Raw genomic sequence first — 21,826 nt, 5'->3', positions numbered from 1 at the left:
TTCAATTTGCAAAATCATTAAACTCCCAATAAACATTAATACGAAAATCCATCACTATTGTTCTCAAGGAAAATTTTGCATCATAAGTAATAAAACTCACAAATTTGGTCTGGTGGATTTCTTCACAATTTAAGCCATACTTGCATTTCTTTTTATTTTATACAATCCAATGATAAATCATAAGTTAATAAACTAATAAACACACACAAGCATAAGATAGAATTCCTTCAGTTACCTTAAACCTTTAAGAGGTCAAAAGTTTTACCTCTCAACTATTCACTCCCGAAGCTTCTAAGAAGCTTGAATGGTGCCAATGGTAGTTACACTACAAGCATTTACCATGCAAAACATCAATATCCATTTTGAGCTATTTTTCACTAATATTTCATCATTTCTTAATACTTAAGATTTATTCTAGACTCATGTAGAAGTACTCATAAGGCTTCTTAGCTTCCTTTAACTCTCATTAATAACATTGAGCTCTTAAATGGACATTAATGAAGCCACACTATTTCCAACCACCAAATTTATGGGAATTTTGGGACATTTAATGTCCTTCAACCACCAATCATCATAAAATCATAAATATCAAGTTTACTTAGCTCAATCTACTCCCATTAACTCTATTTAAGTCAATGGATTCGGGCCCATAACTTTTATAGACCAAAAATCACCATTATCAATCAAACCTTAACCTCTACTATCAAGAAAATGGAAGAAGAGAGGAAGATTTAAGCAAGGAAGCTTAACTTTAGCGTTTATGAGCTCTAATTTACTCTCAATAATCAATTTTTTCAAGCCCTAGCTCATCTTTTTTCGCCACTCTCTCATTTTCTTTTGTTTTCTCTTTTTTTTTACTTCATATTCACGACTTAATACTGCAAAAATTTGACCATGTGCCGTGACGGACGCACAATACGCCATGGTGCATGGCACTGAGAGCCTCTTCCAGGCGTGTTGTCACGGGTGACCCGATTCTCCTTTAGACCCGCGTTTAGAACTGAAATCGAAACCAAACATGCCCATAAGGCCTCTCTAGCCACACACCTCATAGATACACTTAATTAGTCTATTTAAGCTTAATTAATTTGGATTTAAAAAATTGAGGATGTTACAACTTCTACACAATATCACAAATATTTCCAAAAAGCATCAACATGTTCATAGTTTGAAAACCCTTTTAACTTCACATTTTTCATTTTCAAGCCAAAAATAGCATTATGCACATTTAAATTTTCATACACTCATTGAAATTAATATATGGTTTTACTTTAAAAATCAGCCTCGTGCATGTAACATTCACAATTCACATTTAACAATCAATTAAAAATCAATTAACATATAACTACATAAATTAGGGTTCTCTCAGTTACCTCAAACTTTTGAGAGGTTAAAGGTTTACCCCTCAATCTTCTAGCTTCCAAGCTTAAATTTCCAATCCAATAAGTGACCAAGACCAAAACTACAATTAACCAAGTTGAAATTCACCAACATTACTAACTCAAGCATTTAAACCCTCAATGTCCACTTCTAAATTGCTCAACATTCACTCTACATGAGTTGGAGCCTATTTATTGGGTTTAATAATTACCTCTAGTCCCTAATAACATTAATGAACCATTAAATTTCCATTAATGGCATCACATTCTTCCAACCACATGTAATAAATGAGATTTTTGGATATTAATGGTGCCCAACAACTCAAGACACTAAGACTCATTATACCTAGGTTTAGATACTCTAATCTACTCCCATTAACTTCATTTGAGTCAATAAATTTGGACCCATGACCTATATGGATCGAAATCTCACTTCCACTATCAAACCCTAACCATAAACTCATAAATGTGGAAGAAATGGGGAGATTAATGAGTGTGATACTTACCTTGGGTATTTGTAGCCTTCAAAATACTCCTAATGTCGTCCACAAGTAAACCTTAACAGAGCTTGGCGCGTCTCTTCGTTTTCTCTTTTCTTTCTCTCTATTTCTATCTCATTTTGCGTTTAATAAACTGCAGAAAATGGCCATGTGCCATGGCAGATGCACAATGCACCGCGGCGCATGGCACAAAGAGGTCTTCCCTCGTTCAGAAGCGTTTGTGCGCCATGACGAATGATCTCCACATCGTGGCATGTGGCGCAGCAACATCAACTCTTCCTTTTCTTCTCTTTTTGATGCCCGGGTGGCCCGCCTTAATACCGAACCCACAACTAGGGCTGATATACCATCAAATATGATTATTAGACCTCCTTGACCACACACTACTTCAACTTACTTAATTACCCTAATTAGGTTTAATTAATCAGAGGATTAAAACTTGAGATGTTACAATAGCCATATTAGGGTTGGTGTTTACAATTGAGTTTTATTAATTGTAATAAGAGATTGAGCAATTAATTTAACTAAACACTTGTTCATGACTTGAGAGAGCTTGTCCAAGTATTTTTAGAACCCTAGGTTAACACTTATTTTCGTTAAAAACATTTATGAGAGGAGGTAATTTTGGTATTATGAAATGCAAGGGGGATAAATAATTCTAGGTCTCAATTTGTGGTTGAAGTTTGTGAATTAATTGTTTTTCTTTATTTTCTAGTGTTAATTTAATTTGCAAAATCATTTTTACCTAACTATGTATAGTTCAACTTGATTGAATTTACTTAGTCTTTTATTTGATCATTGTTTTTGAATAAATCCTTGAGAGAATGATACTTTATTTTCATTATATTACTTGTTAGTGCATACTTTCTTTGGTTTAATACCAATCCCTCTGTTGATTTAGCTATCTCTAGGCCTAGAAAATATTTTAAAGGACCTAAATCCTTTATTTTAAAATTGCTATAAAGATAATCTTTTGTTTCTTGTATGTAACTCTCAGAATTTCCAGTTATGACCAAGTCATCCACATAAGCAAGAATAATGACAAAATCATTTTCTTCTCGTTTAGTGAACAAAGAATAATTGTATTTACTTTATACAAAACCTCTAGCAAATAAAGATTCAAACAATTTCAAATTCCACTGTCTGGAAGCTTGTTTAGTCCATATAGAGACTTAACTAGCTTACAGACTTTTGTTTCTTCTTGTTTAGCAAAGCCTGTGGGCATTTTCATAAACACTTCTTCAGTTAAATCACCTTGTAAAAATGCATTGTCAACATCCATTTGGAACATAATCCAATTATTTTTCACAACAAGTGTCAAAACAACCCTAACAGTTGTCATCTTAATAACAGGAGAGAAAGTGTCAAAATAGTCCACCCTTTCTACTTGACTATATCCCTTGGAAACTAGTCTAGCCTTTAGCTTATTAAAGGTTCTATCTGCATTATATTTCCTTTTAAACGCCCACCTACATCCTATGGCCTTTTTACCTTTTGGAAGATCTATAATCTTCCAAGTTCTGCTTCGTTCTAAGGCATCAATTTCATTTTTCATAGCATCTACCCACCTACTATTAGTAGCAACTTCATCATAGTATTTGACTCAATAATTTCATCAGTATAAGCAATGAAATTTTTATAAGATGAAGAAACATTTACATAATAGATGCTATGTTGAATTGGATATGAGACTTTCTTCTTATTATGAGTCTATACATTATTCAAGTGTTTTAAATTTGAGTAGTCATAATCCTTAAGCCAACTAAGGGGTTCCTACACTTGATAGAACGAGATTGTTATGCAGCAAAAGAGTCATTATTAGTTACAGTGTCTAAAATAGGGTTATAAGGAATTTCTGAGTGTGAGTGAGAATCGGATTCATTTAGAACATTTACAGGTATACTAGTGCCAGGCATATTATACATATTATCAAATTTAGGATCAAATAAAAAAGGATCTTGTGGCTTCAATACAAGATGTTCTCCCCCTTGATTAGAGAGCATTAAAACTTTATTTTTGTAAGGAAAGTTATCTTGAATAAAAATGACTTTTCTATTAACCATAAACCTATCATCCTTAAGACTGTAAAGAAGATAACCCTTTTGATGACTAGGATAACCAAACAATATACAAGGACTAGATCTTAGTTGAAATTTATCTACCTCACTTAAATTCTTTACATATGCTAGACACCCAAAGGTCCTTAAGTGACTCAAATTAGGTTGCTTTTAGTAAATCAACTTATAAGGAGTCTTGTAGTTATGTATCCTAGAAAGAGTCCTATTAATCAAGTAAGTCGCAGCTCTTATACTCCCCCCAAAATCTAATAGGAATCTTGGCTTGAAACATTAAACTCCTAGTGACTTCTAAGATGTGCCTATGCTTTCTCTCAACTACCCCATTTTGTTGAGGAGTGTGGGGGCAAGAGGTTTCATGTACAACTCCATTGTTCAAAAAATAATTAGTGACATTTTTGTTAAGAAATTATGTCCCATTATCACTACGACTCTTTTAATGTGTATAGAAAATTGAGTTTTCACATAAGCAAAGAAAACCTAGATGTATGAAAATGCTTCACTTTTATTAGTTAATAAGTAAACCCATGTAGCTCGTGACATATCATCCACTATAGTGAGTGGAAATAATGATATCCTTAATGAGTAGGTTCCTTATAAGGACTCCAAACATCCAAATGAAGTAAACCAAAGCAACAATTAGATCTGTTATGACTAATAGGAAAAGGTAATCTAGGTTGCTTTGCTTGCAAACACACATCACATTTATTATTTATAGGAGGTAACGTATCATTCAATAAATTTAAATTTCTATGTACATGAGATGAAGCATGGCCTAGCCTTAGATGCCACAATTCATTAGAAAAAACAATATTAGCATGTATAGAAGTCTCATATTCTTCAACTATGTAAAGTCCTGATTGTATTTTACTAATCATCCTTGTGTTCCTACTATAGAGATCCTATAAAACACACACATTAGGAAAAAGAGCCATAACACATTGTTGGTCATAAGTAAGATATGAAATAGAAATCAAGTCATAACATAGCCCTGGTGCATACAGAACATTATGTAATATGGTATAATAAAACAAGGTAATTGATCCAGTATGAGTTACTTGTAATTTATCATTATTCCAAATTCAAATTTTTAAAAGTAGGCCAATATATGTTTCATATTCATCAAGGAAATCTAGAGAGTTAACAATATGACTTGTTATTCCTGAGTCTAAAATCCAATGTGCAGTGTGTGAGTGCTCTAAAGAAAAAGTGGTGTGAATCAAACCTGATAACTCATTAAAGTCATTAGTGGCAATTATTCCAATAGTAAGGGTTGTGTTCACTTGCTTCTTAATTAATTTGAGGATGTTCTCATAATCCTTTTGTGATAGCATTTGTTGCTATTGAGAAGAGTTGGTTGAAGAGTCATTATTCACCCTAAATGCTTTAGCTTGATTTATTTGCCTAATTGGAATTCCTCTGCCTCTGCCATATTGGAAGTTTGGTGGAAATCGATTAATTTGAAAGTAGTCTTCTCTTTTATGTCTACGGCAATGGCAATAAGAACATTCCTCTGATGAATTCCTACAAGCATGACCTCTTCCAAATCTTCCTCTGCCTTTAGCAGCCCTAGTGGAACCCTTAGCATGATCATGAGGTGATAAGGATGAAGATATCAGGCCTTGTTGCGTTTCTTCTTGGCACACCATTGAATATGCTTGATTGACCATAGGAAGTGGATTCATAAGCAATATTTGACTTCTCACATTTTGGTATGATGGATTGAGCCTTATTAGGAACTGGAACAACCTTTGTTGTTGAATAACTTTGGCGTATTCGATGGAGGAATTGCACTGACAATTGGGGAGCAGCGCAATTGTCGAATTTCCTTAAGATGAGTGAAATAATCAGATATTGTCATTGAATTTTTGAGTGAGAGAATGAATCATGAGATGGAGACTGTAGATTTTGGTTCCATCCGTAACGTTAAAATGTTCTTGTAGATTTTGCCAAACAAACTTACATCTTCAGATAAAGTAATACTTGTAGAGATTTCTTTTAAGGTAGAGATTTCTTTTGAGACAGAGTTAATTAACCAAGAAAGGACTACCGCATCACATCGGTCCCATTGGGCATAGAGACTCGATTCTTGTTTATCGCGAGTGCATATGCCATTGATGATGCCTATCTTGTTTCTTGCTCGGAGGGCCATCTTAATTGCTTTGCTCTAGATGGCATAGTTTGTTGCTCTGATGAGAGGTTGCGTGACTAAGGTTGTAGCTTGGGTTTCAAAAAGATGAAGAAAAAGGGGATGATTCAGGTCGAGTAAAAGATTTACCTTTCTTAGTAGTAATTTCTTCGTCGGATGACATTATGAACGACAGTGATGAAAAGAATCAGAGAAGCGATGGAGGGGCGTGGTGCAAATCAACAACAATGGAATGGTTCGAAAAGATTTTTTTATTTTCCTTTTGTGTTTAAGGTATCTTCAAGTGGACGAAGGAGACTGTTTTAGGGATGATGACTCAAAATGAATCGGGTTGTGAAAGCCTGAACCTTGCTCTTGATACCATAATGGAGAGTATAACTAAACTGAATAATTTATTATTGGCATTTAGGCTTGAACAAATGCAGAACATACATTACAATTTGACTCACCTAACTGATATATATAGTCCGAACATAAAAGAAAATCAAGAAAATAAAGGCCTAAAACAAAACTTAGGCTAACATACAAAATAGATCAGGCCCAATATTTATTAACTTTCTATAGGGATCTATATTTCACATCCATCTAGAAGGGAAGAACATGGCAATCAAACAAGCATACAGAAATGATGTTAAAAATAAATCTTAAGCTCTTCCATGGGTCTTAAGTTCTCGACTTGATCCTCCTTCATCAATCTTACCTCTAATTGTAGGCGACCTTCGCATACGCTAGCGTTGCCACTTTCCTGGAATTACTTGAAATTGGTGTGTTGCTAATGGTGGCTGCCTTTCTAATTGTGGGGGCCTTTGTGTTACTAATTAGAAGCAAAAACGCCTTGCAACCGTCGATACATCATTAGCATTAACTTGTTATAAGACAGGCATTGTAGGCCTATTTAGAGTCACTTATCGCCTACAATCCCCTTAAGCTTGTCAAAATCTAAACTTATAGAAGAGGCATGCTTTAGAGAGGGAGAGGGAGAGGGAGGCGACAGCGAGGTGAGATATGGAAGAAGAAGAAGAAAGCATAAGCGAGCTTCATATTGAAGAAGAATTGGTGGTAATCTTGTGGAGCTGTGGTGTCATGGAAATCTTGATCAAGAAATGGTCAAAATAAACAATTTGATCGTCATCATGCTTAGTGAATTAAGTGAGGTTAGAGTTACTATGTTTTAATTATATTAGAGAACATTGAGCTTACAAATATTCAAGGATATTACTTGCACCTTAAAAAAATTTTAAGGATAAATTTGCAATTTAATTCTATAGAATATATATAGATAGATACATTATCTTAAAATAAATTGAAGCAAAATTAATATTAAAAAAAGTAATGACATTCAAATTTTTAATAATTTTTTTTAAAAATAGTCCCTTTGGTTTTATTTACAAAGCAAAGAGAGAATAATTTTTTGATCTCATTTATAAATTATATTATTAAATTTTTATTATAAATTTTATTTTTTACTCTTCATTAAATATTAAAAAAATATATTATTAAAATATATATATATTTAATAAAGATAAAATTAAATTAAAAATGATAGAAAAGATTTCCAGTTGCAAGACATAAGCCAACCGGAACCGGTAAATCTGTAATGATGACGAATTTGTCTGGGATTTTGCTCTTATACTCGGCCGTAATGGCGGGGGCGTGACGTCATTTCGTGCTCTCTGCAAATACCGTCTCTCAATGGAATGAGGTATGACCATACACTTTCCTCGCGCCCAAAGGTAGCTGCATCTTCGTCTTGTTTTCTCTGCTTCGATCATCTGTTCATACGCCTTCGGCTTTTTACCCGAATGAAAGTATTTTGAGCTATCGATTTTTTATCTAAATAAGCTTGTCAATTTTAACTGAAATATTCCATTGCTCTTACGTGTAAGAGTCGATTTTGAAAATTGAAAGTAGGGTTCACTCACTTTGAATAGAGGGATGTTATCAAATTTTTACTTTCTTCAAGAGAATAATTAAAAGGCTAGCATGTTTTGTCAGTCGGGCCAGAAACCAAAAAAAAGAAAAAAAGAAGCCAGTTTCTTTTGGAAGAAACGTCTGGTACCTGAGCCTCCTCATTGAGAACAAGTTATCTAATCAAATGGAATTCTTGCCCATATTCTATTGTCTGTCAATAACAAAATTTTCATTGTTGATGTCAATGCATCCAAAGCTTTGTGCATTGGTTTCAGTAAATAATGATAATAAAATGTTTAATGATCTGTGATAGTTGTTTCGGTTCTATAGCAATGGGTAAAACAATAATTTATGTTTTTTGCCTTTATATTGACCTATTTTTTTATGTTTCCCAGTGAAGTTTGCTTTTAATTTAAATGTTCTCATTTTGTGACCTGTGTTAAATTAGATTTGGTAGGTACCAATTACTGGAGACTTTGGTGGAGAACCAATTATGGATGCAAGTGATTGGAGAGCGGAATTGCAGCCTCATGCTCGTAAAAGAGCTGTCCATCAAATGTACGTCTAAATCTCTTTTTGCACTTCAGATCTGAATAATTTTTTCTTTGATGCCGTAGCTGCTTTAAAATTAAAAGGCTTCCATCAATCTTCCTTTGATTGTCACAAATTTAATTTGTTCATAAAATATACATATAGGTGAAGGAGCTAAAGCAGACTCTAGGTGCTATTGTGTATGACTGGCCAACTTGCCCATTGATTATGATCAGTAAACTTGCAAAACTTTTGTTCAATTGTCTCTATGACTATGACAGTTTAGAATCCAGAAATATAATCAAACCTTTTCAATTTCTTCTGAAATGCAAGTATTCTTCATCCTCAAATCTATAATCCATACTGAACATAATATTATAGTTGAGGTCTGTGCAAGAACTTTCGTAGCTATTCTGATGAAGCTACTTTTTGTAGCTGTAGTTAGCATTACATATAAATAGGGCAGCAAATAGCCCTAATTTATGTGATGTTACGGAGGTGAGAGCTGGAGATTCATGTGACTTATCTTTGGACAGCCAAATATTGAATGATTTCATTTATCATATATAGAGCATGAGAAGGGGGCCAATCTCTTCTTTTGCTCTTGATATGATTGATGAACAAATGAAACCTTAAAAAATGAAAAGAAGATTGAAGGATTTCTTATCCATGATCATTATGATGGCGTTGCGTTTGGTGAATAAGATTGAAAGATAAAAACTTAGACTCAAAATTTTTGTTAAACATTGATGTAGTTGGAGTTGAGTACTTAATATTATGATTTATGGATGATTATTTTGAGACTTCTTTTTTGTTTTACACTTGAGTTACCTTTTATATATATTATTGATTATTGATTTATCAATTGTATTTGGAATTTTTAAATTTGTTGAGCAGAATGCTATTCACTATATGTAATAGTATTTTGGAGCCTTTGATTGTTTAAAAATTTAGGTAGAGATTTACACATGGTTTTTATTAATTTTTAAAAAGTTTATAATCGTGTACCAAGAAAAGTACTTTGGAAAGTCTTGGAAAAGAAAGAGTTTGGATTTCTTATGTTAAAGTTATACAAGATACTCCCTCTAGTTTTATTTGTAGGATACCTTCAAGAAATAATTTTTAGTCCAAAACGGAGGACATCTGTAATAATTAAATCACTTTTTTCAATTTTATCTTTTCTTTATTAGCATGAAAGTATTTAATATACTTGTATCATTATTTAAAGTTAAGAATGAAAATGAAAGCATATTTCATTTTTTTTAATATCAAGGAAAAAAAAATAACTTTTTTTAAGATATGTGAAATGATTGAAAATGTCCTACAATAAAGACCAGAAGAAATATGCATGAAGGGGCAACAATCAATATAAGAACATCTGGCGGTGAGAAAAGGACTTTCCTATAATGATTGGACTACATCAAGGATCATCGTTGAGCCCTTATCTGTTTGACCTGATTGTAGATGCATTGGTCGAACATATTTAAGAAAAAATATCCAATTGCATGCTTTTTGCAGATGATATAGTTTTTATTGTGGAGTCAAGAAAAGAGATTAACTACAAACTTGAGTCTTAAAGGAGGGCCTTGGGGTTGAAGAATTTCTGCCTAAGTAGGAGGAAGAGGGAATATTTGCATTACAATTTTGATTAGAGATCAATCAGTAGGAATTTGGAAGTGAGATTGGGAGATCAAATCATATCTCAAGTGAACATGTTTAGATATTTAGAAGTGATTATTCAACATGATGGGGAAATTAATGGAGATGTTTTACATAGGATACAAGCTAGGTAGTTTAAATGGAAAAAGACTAAAGTAGTTATTTGCGATCAAAAGGTATCTATTAAACTTAAAGGGAAATTTTATCAAACTCTTATAAGACCTGTCATGTTATATGGTAGTGAATGTTAGGCTTTAAAAGGACAACAAAAGCATAAAGTTGGAGTAGCAGAGATGAGAATGTTGAGATGGATGTGCATGTATACACGAAAAGATAAAATCCAAAATGAACATATACGAAAAAAATGTGCGTGGCACTCATTAAGGAAAAAATGGTAGAAAATCATTTGAGATAATTTGGACAAGTACAGAGAAGGCCATGGGAAGTATCGGTAGGGAGAGTGGAATGGGTAATCTTGAGCTTTGTAAAGAGGGGTAGAGAAAGACCAAAGAAAACACTTTAAGAAGTTGTTGAACCATACCTCTTAGTTAACAATATTCCTAAAAAATTGGTTGATGATAGAGCACAATGGCATCATGCTATCCATATAGTTGACCCCACCTAGTGGGATAAGACTTGTTATTGATTGTTTAAAAATTTATATTTTAAGGAATGTGTAATGGCTTCTCTCTTCATCTTATGAAATGTAAGAGAACTGTTCTCTTGACTTTGTAGAATGAATGCAGTAAAGCTATTTCACGGTCTTGATGATGATGGCCTGCAAGAACTTGAAAAATCTTCTCAAAGTTTTGAGCGAAAGAGTTTTGCTGGTGCAACAAGTCAGGTATGCTCATATTTCAGATCTCGAAGTTATCATCATCCTTTGAGGTACCTGTGGCTGTGTAAAATGATTTGACTGAGGATGTAATGAAGTGGCCCTCTTTTTTTCCCCCCTCATCTACTGGATCACCTTGTAATTATTTCCTTTATATTCCTGATTGCAGTCAAATTATTTGCATAAAATAACTTCAAAGGAGGTTTCAATGAAGCGTAAGTCTCTAAACTTAACGTGCAACCCAATGGCATCAAATTCCGTTGTTAGCCTATTTAAGCTTTTGGTTATTTGAGGTTTGGTTATTTGTAAGTCTTCTAAAATAGACAATGAATGACTCCATCACTTCTTGTTCATGCAGTTATTATTTGTTGCTGACAAGATATTTGGTTTTTTTGTTATGGATTTGACTTTCATCTATGGAATCTTTTAATGCTTTCTTGATTTTCCAATCAATTCACTCTATATCAATCATGCACTCTATATTATTGATTCAAAAATTACTCAAAATTTTGTGCATTTATATTGTAATATTCAAAAGACTTTAGTTGTAAAAATGAATCTAGCTTGTTAAGAAATAATTTTGTAACTATGCCCATGCAATGCGTTCTTAACTTGAGTTGGTGCAATAAAATAGAGCCCTTGATTCTCAGCCAGTAACTTGTTGGGTACTCCATGTCTTTGGAAAGTTTGTAGTGTGAACAGCTGATATTGCTAGGTGCCTTTTTTTTTTGATGATTGAGGGAATATTACTTTTATACTAGTTTCTGACAGTTACCTCATTTTTTTTTCTTTTCTCTGTTAAATAAGAAAATGACTACTATTTTACTTTATTTATTTCAGCACTATGTACTAATGTTTTTTTATATTATTATAACCATCTGTTCTAGGGAAAATGCAAGAAGAGGCATACAAAAAGGTAAACATGCCATTTTTTTACCATTTCTATTTTCTCAATAAAGCTGGCAGAACAACAGAGAATAGTCAAATCAATCCAGAGTGTTGAAGAGCCTCTTGATTGCTTTTTGGTGGAGGAAAATTGTGGGCATTACATTAATTAACACTTCTGACATTTTCAAATGATAACTAAAGTCCATTGATTTGGATCCTTGACATATCCTGTAGCCAATAAGATCCAATTGTAGTGAAGATCTCAAGGTTTTCAAATGTTTCGATTTCTGATTGTTTTTATTTCACCTTACAGATTGTAATGTTGAAGGAAATGTACTTGCCAGAATTGCAAGAAATGTGCGAGAAATTGACTACTAGAATCTAGCAGGTGTCTTTTTTTCTTTTCTTTTCTTTTCTTTTTTATCACAAGATTCAAACCATCAACCTTGCTTAGTACATATCGTGTGTTGTGTCCTCCTTTTAACTTGAACGGACCACTGTTGGTAGGTTCTCATTTTTGGAGTTAACAATGTTAACACCATTAGCGGACAAAGCTGTCTTTTTTCAATTTTTCCCTTGCTTAACAATGTTAACTTTTGAGTCTGGAGTAACACGTGAGCTGTCCTGCCATTGCAGCCTGTGCTGAACTATTTGAAACTGCCTCCATTTCTCAAAGAAAGCTCATTGTTGTTGTTAGAATATCTGATATTTAGTTAGTTTATTAAAATAATTTTTATTTCAACTTAGTTATCATCTCAATACATCAGTTGAGAATGTGTTTGTGTGTGTGTATTATATGAAATTAAATATCTTGCCTTATGTCTTCTTAATTTAAATTAAGTTTTTATCGAACCTGTGTAAATGTCTACATGAATAAAATCCACATTGTATTATTTTCTTTGTTTTTTTTATAAGAACTGAATGAACAAGATGAAATGAAGGTTTAAAGAAAGATTTTATTGGAGAAATGAAGGCAAGATCTTGAATGCTTGTAAATCTCATAATCAAAAGGACTCTAAGTAGCAAGTACACAAGACACTTAATGTTCTGATGATTGATGAACCACTTCCAGTCTTCCACTCTCATACATCATACACCTTTATACTAGAGAGAAACACATTGCCAAACACATAACGGAAAGAAAAGCAAATAATGCCCTATCTACTACATTTATGGCCTATGTGCAGGAGATGCGGGACAGTTACTGCTCTGCGACGTAAGCCATGTCGCCCACTCTCCTTTTGACTTGGTTGGCCATTGCTTTTGAATCCTCACCATTCACAAAGTGATATTTAGAATGAGACACGAGAACTCACATCTTAGTTAAATAGAAGGCTCGCTGTTTCAATTGAGTCAAAGGATGCATTTAGAAGGTTAAGCATACAGTGAAGTAGGGCAGGTGTATATTATTCAACACTTATCGTAGCGACATGCTTATCGCTGAGATGAAATATTGACCGCCCAAATTTAATTTAAATGATCCCGATGTAAAGTTTTTAGACATTAGTTAGAATTATCTTTTAGTGGTTCTGATATGCAATTGTGGGCTGTGTTAATCACCTCCCTTGTATGTATGCATATAAAATCCAGAAATTGAAAAATATTTATTTGTATTGTAAAGTGATAAGAATGTTGGAACAATAATTGTTAAAAAGTAGATACTCCCTCCTGTCTGCAGAAACCAGAAAGAGAAGGATATTTTTGGTTTTATTTACAAGTCATGTCATTTATTTTTTTATCATAGGTTTCCCCTTTTACATCTATTAAATGATGGTGAGAGAAAGAATATTATTAAACTATATATATATATATTTAATACGTTAAAAACTCATTGAATTTTTAAACAGGGTTAATGAGCTTTAAGATTTTTTTAAATTCTAATGATACATGTTAGAATTGATTTATAAATAAGACAGAGAGTATATATGTGTGACATGTGTGTGTATTTATTAATCTAGTTGTATTCAATCATGAATTTGTCTCTCTCAGTTTGACTCCCTTCGGCAACAAGCAGAGTTAGACAAGTATAAGAAACTGAAGATATTCAAAACAATGTTCGAGCGGCTTATAGCATTTCTACAGATTTCTGAGAGTGACATATCTCCTGCCTTGAGCAAAAAATTACCTTCATATGAGAAGCAGATTATCATTTTTATAAATGTGAAGAGGCCAGTAGGAAGTCAAATTCCCATCAACTCGAGTTCTGTATCTGTAGCATCATCTAGTAGCATTGCAGCCCAATAGTGTAATGCTATTTTGAACTGATGAAATGTAGAAAATAACAGGAAGTGGAGTTTCCTGTAAGCTCTCGTGGACCTTGATGGATGGTCAAGTTATGGAGATGTAAAAAAAAAAATCTTTCTCACTCTTGATAGATGACATTGCAGTCTCTGAAAAATCAGATTGTTTTGATTGGTCATCTCATCAACTTCTCAGTAGTCATTTGGAAGTCATGACACAGCGTTGTCCTTTGAAGCAGTTGAATTGAAGCATCATGTTGCTCTCCCTTGTCCTTTTTATAGGAAAATTTTGGCAGAGTTCTTGATCCAATTTATAAGAATTAACAATATCTTGTTTTGAGCATTTATTAGATCTTCCTTTTTTTTTTCGGCTCTCATTAATAAAAGTATTTATTAGAAACAATAAAGTATTCATTACTAACCAATCAGCTACACAAGTGAGGGTATTTTTGATAAAAGAATTTTACATTTTTAGCATATAGATTATTGATTCTAATTATTTTTAATTATATTTCTTAATATTGATGAATTAGTTATTTGTTTCTTATAAAAGGAATTGGGGGTACTTTGAAAATGACACGACACTATCGGACAATGATCTTATTAGTAGCTTTAATACAAAGCCAAGCCTCTGTTCACATTTATTTTTATTTTAAAACTTAGTAGGTTCTCTTTAATGATATTCTTGTTTTGATAGAACTCTTGAATGAAAAGAAATATCTTCCATGATATTTAAAATTAAGTTATTTATGTTTAAATCATTATGATTATTTTAAATACGGTATTTAAAGATTTATTTATAGCTTCAATATTATTTTCTTTGTAGTCTTTGATTATTGAATCGCTATTAAGAATTTTGATTTTCAATTCTCATATTCTGTGAAAAGATAGACAACAACTTAAAACAAGTTAATAAATTCATAGAAAATGTTTACATTTAACATTGCCTTAAACCCATATAAGAGTAAGCTAAGTTTGTATAATGGGAGTGATAAAGCATCAAACTGGCTCGAGAGTCTTCTAAGTTTGTACTTATTAAAATTATGGTTGAAGTGTTAATTCGTCTTTTTTTTTCAAGTACACTAAAAATTACAAATAAATATCTTATAAAAATATTAATGCTAATTAAATTCTTTAAATTACAAATAAATGCTAATAGACTAATATTATTTTTTACCTATGTAAAATATCAAAATGCCATTTTAATCAGCCACTTGACTGACTACAAGATGATTATCAGATCACAAATATCAGTAACAATATCAGCAAGTAATTAAAAGTATTATATTCATTTTAATAATATTTATTAAAATATTAATACTTTAATATTTAATAATTTAAATATTATTATTTATGAATCTTCACACACAGTTACAAGTCAAACCTTTTTAGAGTTACAAATCTATCAAAGATACACTAATCAAGTTATAAATTATTAACAAGAAGTTGATGAAGGCTGCCATCTTCTGACAAAGTAAAAAGATTCATCTTTCAAAGATTGCAATGTCAACTCTAAAATTCACACCTCCATACCATAACATGACCAGTAATCATCCATCATGATGGTGCATTTGCTACTAGATGATGCTACAGAACTTGGGGAGATGATGGGAATTTGCACTGGTAGATTACTCTTTGGCCTAATCGTATTTATAAAATTGATAATCTGCTTCTCATATGAAGGTAATTTTTTGCTCATGCCAGGAGATATGTCACTCTCAGAAACATGCAGGAATGCCACAACACGCTCCAACATTGTTTTGAATATCTTCAGTTTCTCATATTTGTCTGACTTTGCTTGCTGTGGGAGAGAGTCAACCTGATACACAGTCAACATTGTTTTGAATATCTTAATAATGACAATTGAAATTTTAATGAATCAATTTTTAAAGGGAATAACAAATGAAGGGAGAATATAGTTGGAAAAAAAATTATAAGAACTACCCAATACCTTATATTTTGAACTAAGTGTGAGTTCCAAAAAATGCTCTATATTATGGTTTGGACTCCGGAAGAGTAAATTATATGCATATGGCTAAACTTTTATCCAATTACAATATCAATAAAAAATCCCACATCTCCTGCATGTAGTTGGTAGGGCTTTAGTTAGTTTCTTTCTGATATGTACTTCTTAATATGCTTTGCTAGTGTAAATAGGTGTATGATGGTAGAAGTAGTTCATCAGAATATTAAGTGTCTTGTGTACTTAAAGATTCTATTCGTGATTATCAGATTCATAAATATTCAAGATCCTTGGTATTCGTTCATTTCTCCAACAAAATCTATTTCTTTATACTTTCACTTTCACTTTATCTTGTTTTATCAGCTATCATATAAAAACATATAGAAAAATCATACTATATGGCTTTTATTCATGTAGACCAATATACAGGTTTGGTCACAACTCCTAAATTTAAATTAGGACGAGTTAAGGCATGATATTTAACTCCATATATATTCATACATCCTTAACTGATTTGATGAGATAATAACTCATTTAAATAACTAACTAATTATCAGATATTCTAGAAACGAGGTTGGTTTCAAAGAGCTTAGCACAGGCTTCAATGGCAGAACGACACATGTATTACTCAGAACTCAAAAGTCATGAAAGCACTGAAAAAAGACAGTTTTGTCCATGGGTGGGCTTGACATTGCTAACTTATTACAGATTTGTCCATGGAAACACTGAAAGGACACAACATGTATTACAAAGATCAAGATTCTGAACCTAGTCAGCAGAAAAAAGTAAAGTGGGATAACTACCCCCAATCTGGGCAACACTGTCTAAATCTGAAGTGAACGGTGTTAGATACACTTATAACTGAATTATGTGGATTAAGAAAGGTGGTTAAAATTAGTTAAGAGTTTTGATTTCTTTAAAAATGACTATAACATTCCCAAACTACCCTTAATTAAAATTATGGAAATAATTTATAAATGCTTAACTAAATTTTATGAAGTGTATTATATTAAGGAGAGGGCAAAACTTCTAAAAAGTGTCTTGTATTAAAAACCAAAGGGGATACCAGGTAATAGTACCCAGAAAGATAAAGAGAACCTAAGATACCTGCTGAAGTTTATTAGCAATTTTCTGGTACACTTCATTCAATTCTGGCAAGTACATTTCCTTCAACACTAGGATCTGTAGGTTGAAATAAAAACAATCAAACAATCAAAATATTGGTACCTCAAGGACTCATATCATGGTACTTAATGTTATAATTTAAAAATGTAAAAAGCAAAAATGTGAGTTTATGTAATGTTCACAATTTTCCTCAACCAAAGGGCAATCGCTGTCCAATACTTACTTTGGGTTGGCTTTGACTATTTTCTCTTGTTCTGCCAGCTTTATTAAGAAAATAGAAAAGGCAAAAAGAATAGGACATTTACCTTTTGGTAAACCTGTTCTTGCATTTTCCCTAGAACAAACATTATGATGATATAAATACATGAGTACACATTGCTCAAATAAATAACGTAAAATAGTACTCATCACTTTCTTCTTTAAAAGAAAAAAGAGCAGATGAGGTAACTAATCATAAGAAACTGATATAGAAGGTATTATTGCATCAATCAACCCAAAAAAAAAAGGCAATATAAACTTTTCTCACTGCATTCTTTCAATAGACAGTGAGTACCCGACAAGCTACAGACAGAGGAGAAAGAACTCTGTTTCAATAAAGGGAATAGGAAACAACATTATAATACAAATGAACAAAATTTGAGCGATAGTTGAATCAATAATACAGAGTGCACAATCAATATGCCCCAAATTTAATTGGAAAACCCATAAAATGTTAGAAAGTTCCATGGAAGAAAGTCAAATCAATAGCAAAAAACCAAATATTTTGTCAGCAACAAATAATAATTGCTTGAACAACAAGTGATTGAGTCATTTACAGTCCATTTTGGACCTACCAAACCATAATGTCGAAGCTTCAGAAATAAAGAAACCTCAAATAACAAAAAGCTTAATTAGGCTAAAACAACTCAATTTGATGCTACAAAGTCGAACATCAAGTTTAAAGACTTACTCTTTATTGAAACCTCCTTCAAAATTATTTTCTACAAATAATCTGACTGAAATTGGGAGCATAAAGGAAATGAGTATAAGAAAATCCATGTAGTTGACCACACCACCCAAAAAAAAAAAACAGAGAAGGGCTGCCTCATTACATTCTCAATCTAATATGCTTACATAGATAACTTAAAAGATGATGATAACTTCAAGATCTGGAAATGGAATTGAGCATACCTGGCTTGTTGCACCAGCAAAAGTCTTTTGCTCAAAATTTTGAGAAATTTTTTTAAGTTCTTGCAGGCCGTCTTCATCATCATAATGGTAATATAGCTTTACTGCATTCATTCTTCATAGCCAAAAGGACAGTTCACTTTCAAGTCATAAGATGGTGAAGAGTGTTCTTAAACAATCAAAGGCTCCAAAGCGAATAACATCCTCATTATATAGTAGCACATTTAAAGAACCCCAAATATAATTGATAAATCACTAACATACACTCCCTCCATTTAAAAACATAAGGCATTTTTAACCGAATTTCATCCTGCAATAAAGTAATTAGTTACCTACTTTCAAACTAACTCTATCTTTTCATATTTACCCCTATTAAATACGCTACAATAAATATAAAGTCATTCATCAATAGGGGCACTTTTGAAAAAAAGGCAATTATTACACCTCGAAAGGCTAAAAATGCTTTACATTTTTGAACATTCAACTCCTCAAAAAATACCTTATATTTTTTAATAGAGGGAGTATATATCTATATATATATATATAATCACTCAAAGTGTAAAGCAATAAAAAAAAAGTCTGCTAATAATTATCCATAAATAACAATATTCAGTACTCAACTCAATGCATCAGCGCTTTGCAAATTTTTTTAGTCTAAGCTTTAGAATAATATATGCCAATCAATTCCTCTTATTCATCAAATGAAATATCATCATAATGATTGTCAACAGGCAATCCTTCAATCTTCTCTTCATTTTCAAAGGTTTCATTTGTTCATCAACCATTTTAGGAGGATGAGAAGAGATTGGCCCTCTTCTCATGCTCTAAATATGATTAATGATAACAAAATCATTCAATATTTGGTTGTCCAAGGAAGAGTCAAGTGAATCTCCGATTCTCGCCTCTGTAAAATCACATAAATAATGACTATTTGTTCCCCTATTTATATGTTGTTCTAATTACAGCTACACATAGTAGCTCCTATAGCATAGCTACAAAAAGGCTATATGAAAGTTGTCGTGCTAGATAATTGGCACATTGTAAGGTTGCATTGCGGTGAGTTACAAGCTGTAAAGCTATTAATAACTATGCCTCAAACGAAAATACATTATCAACATTTAATTTCAATTCCCTCTTTACTTTCAACTTAAAAAAAGACACATAGAAAACAAATTGTGATATGAATTACACAAATAGATACTACCAATGACCAATTTTTCTTTCCTGACAATTACTGAGATTTTCATGAGTAAATGACCCAGAAACTAGAAAAAACAACAAAAGAAAAAAAGAATAAAAATAGCTGAAGTGACTCATTAAGCTCGGCTCTTTACAAGTACATGTAACAGGTGGTTGAATATGATGAAATCAACTCAATAACATATTAGAAGCTAATGGACAGTTAGGCGGGGACTAGGGGTGTCCTCTTTCAAAAGCTAGAAAATGAAGTGGGAAAACAAACCGCCTTAAGTACTCCATAGAGCATCCCAAGCAGCTGAATTCGGGACTTGGAATTCCATATCACCTAAATTCCATCAATTGACTCTCTTGGAGGGTCAACATCTGATGACCACACTCCACAACACTTTACTCATTTGTATCCCAGTCTAAACCCTTAGTCAGAATCCTCCACAAATCCTTTTTGGAGTCATGAACTACTAGCCTTGATACCAAATTGCTGGGTACCTAAATGAGGTGCCCCCATGAAAATACTAATTATTGAGGTGAGGGAACCAACCTATTTAAGTACGTCATACAGCAACCCACATACTCAATGTGAGAATTAGACATCTCATGCCACCTTGGCCCTCATTAGAATCATAATTCATCAAAAAGAAGAAAAATGTATACCTAGTCAACTACATCAAATAAAAAAAACTATTGGGGTATGGAAAAACACCAAGGTGAAAATAAAAAAGGCAACACAAACCAATCTTGCCAAGCTACAATGAAATGCAACATCACATATTGGCAGATTCCAAAGCGATAAGAAGCACATTTGCATTCATGGACGTAACATGAACATGAAAAGCAGAATATAACAAGCAGAGTCTCCAAATGCTTTGTGTACAATATAAATGCTCAACACGTATGAAAAAGAAATTCCTTTTCTGACGTGTACACTTCATAACTCCAAAGTCAAATTGTCGACAATACCATTGCAGCAATGATAGTATGATACACAAATTCTCAATCAGGCTTCTTGTGCATCATGTCAAGATCATCCTATTAAGAAGTTTGTGTAACACTACCCTGTCAAAGTTCTTGCTCAGACCTCAACTATGATAGCATAATATCAACATTCAGCGTGAATTATAGATTTGAGAATGAAGAACACTGGCGTTTCAAAGGAAATTGAAAAGGTCCAATTATAGTTCTGAATTCTAAACTATTGTATTCATAGAGAGAGAATTAGGCAATAGTTTTGCAAGTTGGCCAATCATACACAATGGCACCAAGAGTCTGCTTCAGACATATATATCTATATCTATATATATATATATTCATGAAATCATGAACAAATTAAATTTACATGACAAACAAGTGAAGATTGATGGAAGCCTTTCAATTTTAAAGCACCTACAGAAACAAAGAAAAATTCAGATCTGAAATACAAAAAAAGATTTAGACCTACATCTGTTGGACACCATTTTTACAAGCACCAGGCTGCATTTCAGCTCTCCAATCACTTGCATCCATAATTGGCTCTCCACCAAGTGCAAGTCTGCCAAATGTAATTTGACTCAGGTCCCAAAACGAGAACATTTAAATCGAATCAGACATCATAAGGAAATATATAAAATGGGCTGGCACGTGTAGATCAGTCAATACAAAGGCAATCAACCTAAACTATATTTTCACCCATTGCCAAGCAGCCAAACCAACCTTCACAAGTCATTAGACATTCTATTGTCATGTTCTAATGAAACCAAGCCAACACACAAAGCCTTGGATGTTATTGACATCAACTATGAAATACTTATAGACAGACAATAGAAATATAGCCAAGAATTCCATCATATTAGCCAATTTGTATTCAATGAAAATGCTCTGCGACGTTTATTTCAAAACATACTGGCCTTTATTTTGGCCTGCCTGACGAAATAAACTGGCCTTAAACTATTGATATCTTAGGAAGTAAGTAATTCGATACGATCCCTCTATTCAAAATGAGTGTCCCTGTACAACCCTTCTTTCAATATCGCTTCTTTCATGCAACAGCAATGTAATATTGCAGTTAAAATTGACAAGCTTACTCAAATAAAAACTGGATACCTTAAAATACTTTCATCCGGGAACAAGCCAAAGGTGTATGATTAGCTGATCAAAGCCGAGAAAACAAGACAATGATCCTGCAAACTGTGGGCGAGATAAAATGGTTGAACAGCCTTTCTTTGACTTCA

The 21,826-nt window shown here is 32.7% G+C and overlaps 1 protein-coding gene across 4 annotated transcripts; it reads right to left on the bottom strand.

The window, feature by feature from the left end:
- Positions 1–15,579: 15,579 nt before the first annotated feature.
- LOC129288399 (mediator of RNA polymerase II transcription subunit 15a-like) lies at positions 15,580–21,826 on the bottom strand. 4 transcript variants are annotated; one of them, XR_008587994.1, is made up of 7 exons: positions 21,699–21,826; positions 21,058–21,147; positions 18,426–18,537; positions 18,205–18,250; positions 17,561–17,589; positions 17,238–17,312; positions 15,580–15,986 (listed from the first exon to the last, which is right to left on the bottom strand). XR_008587994.1 is itself a non-coding variant. In XM_054924944.1 (6 exons), the coding sequence occupies exons 4-6, from the start codon at positions 17,582–17,584 to the stop codon at positions 15,687–15,689; spliced, it is 399 nt and encodes a 132-aa protein (XP_054780919.1). In that variant the 5' UTR covers positions 17,585–17,589; positions 18,426–20,108; positions 21,058–21,147; positions 21,699–21,826; the 3' UTR covers positions 15,580–15,686. The 4 variants fall into 4 exon arrangements, 3 of the variants coding, with proteins under 3 accessions (XP_054780919.1, XP_054780918.1, XP_054780917.1); XM_054924944.1 differs by lacking the exon at positions 18,205–18,250 and having other exon boundaries at positions 18,426–20,108; XM_054924943.1 differs by lacking the exon at positions 18,205–18,250.

This window comes from Prosopis cineraria, unplaced genomic scaffold (genome assembly GCF_029017545.1).
Source record: "Prosopis cineraria cultivar Desert tree isolate PC_DT_omini unplaced genomic scaffold, ASM2901754v1 PC12, whole genome shotgun sequence".
NCBI classification, from domain to species: domain Eukaryota; kingdom Viridiplantae; phylum Streptophyta; class Magnoliopsida; order Fabales; family Fabaceae; genus Prosopis; species Prosopis cineraria.
This window is presented reverse-complemented; position numbering and strand designations above follow the sequence as displayed.

Excerpts from the sequence above, each read along its gene's own strand:
- LOC129288399 (XM_054924942.1), bottom strand. The coding sequence starts at position 17,602 with ATGTTTGTTCTAGGGAAAATGCAAGAACAGGTTTACCAAAAG. Across the intron at positions 17,313-17,560 it reads AAGAACAGGTTTACCAAAAG|ATCCTAGTGTTGAAGGAAAT; the intron begins GTAAATGTCCTA and ends TTCAACCTACAG. Across the intron at positions 15,987-17,237 it reads TTGCTAATAAACTTCAGCAG|GTTGACTCTCTCCCACAGCA; the intron begins GTATCTTAGGTT and ends ACTGTGTATCAG.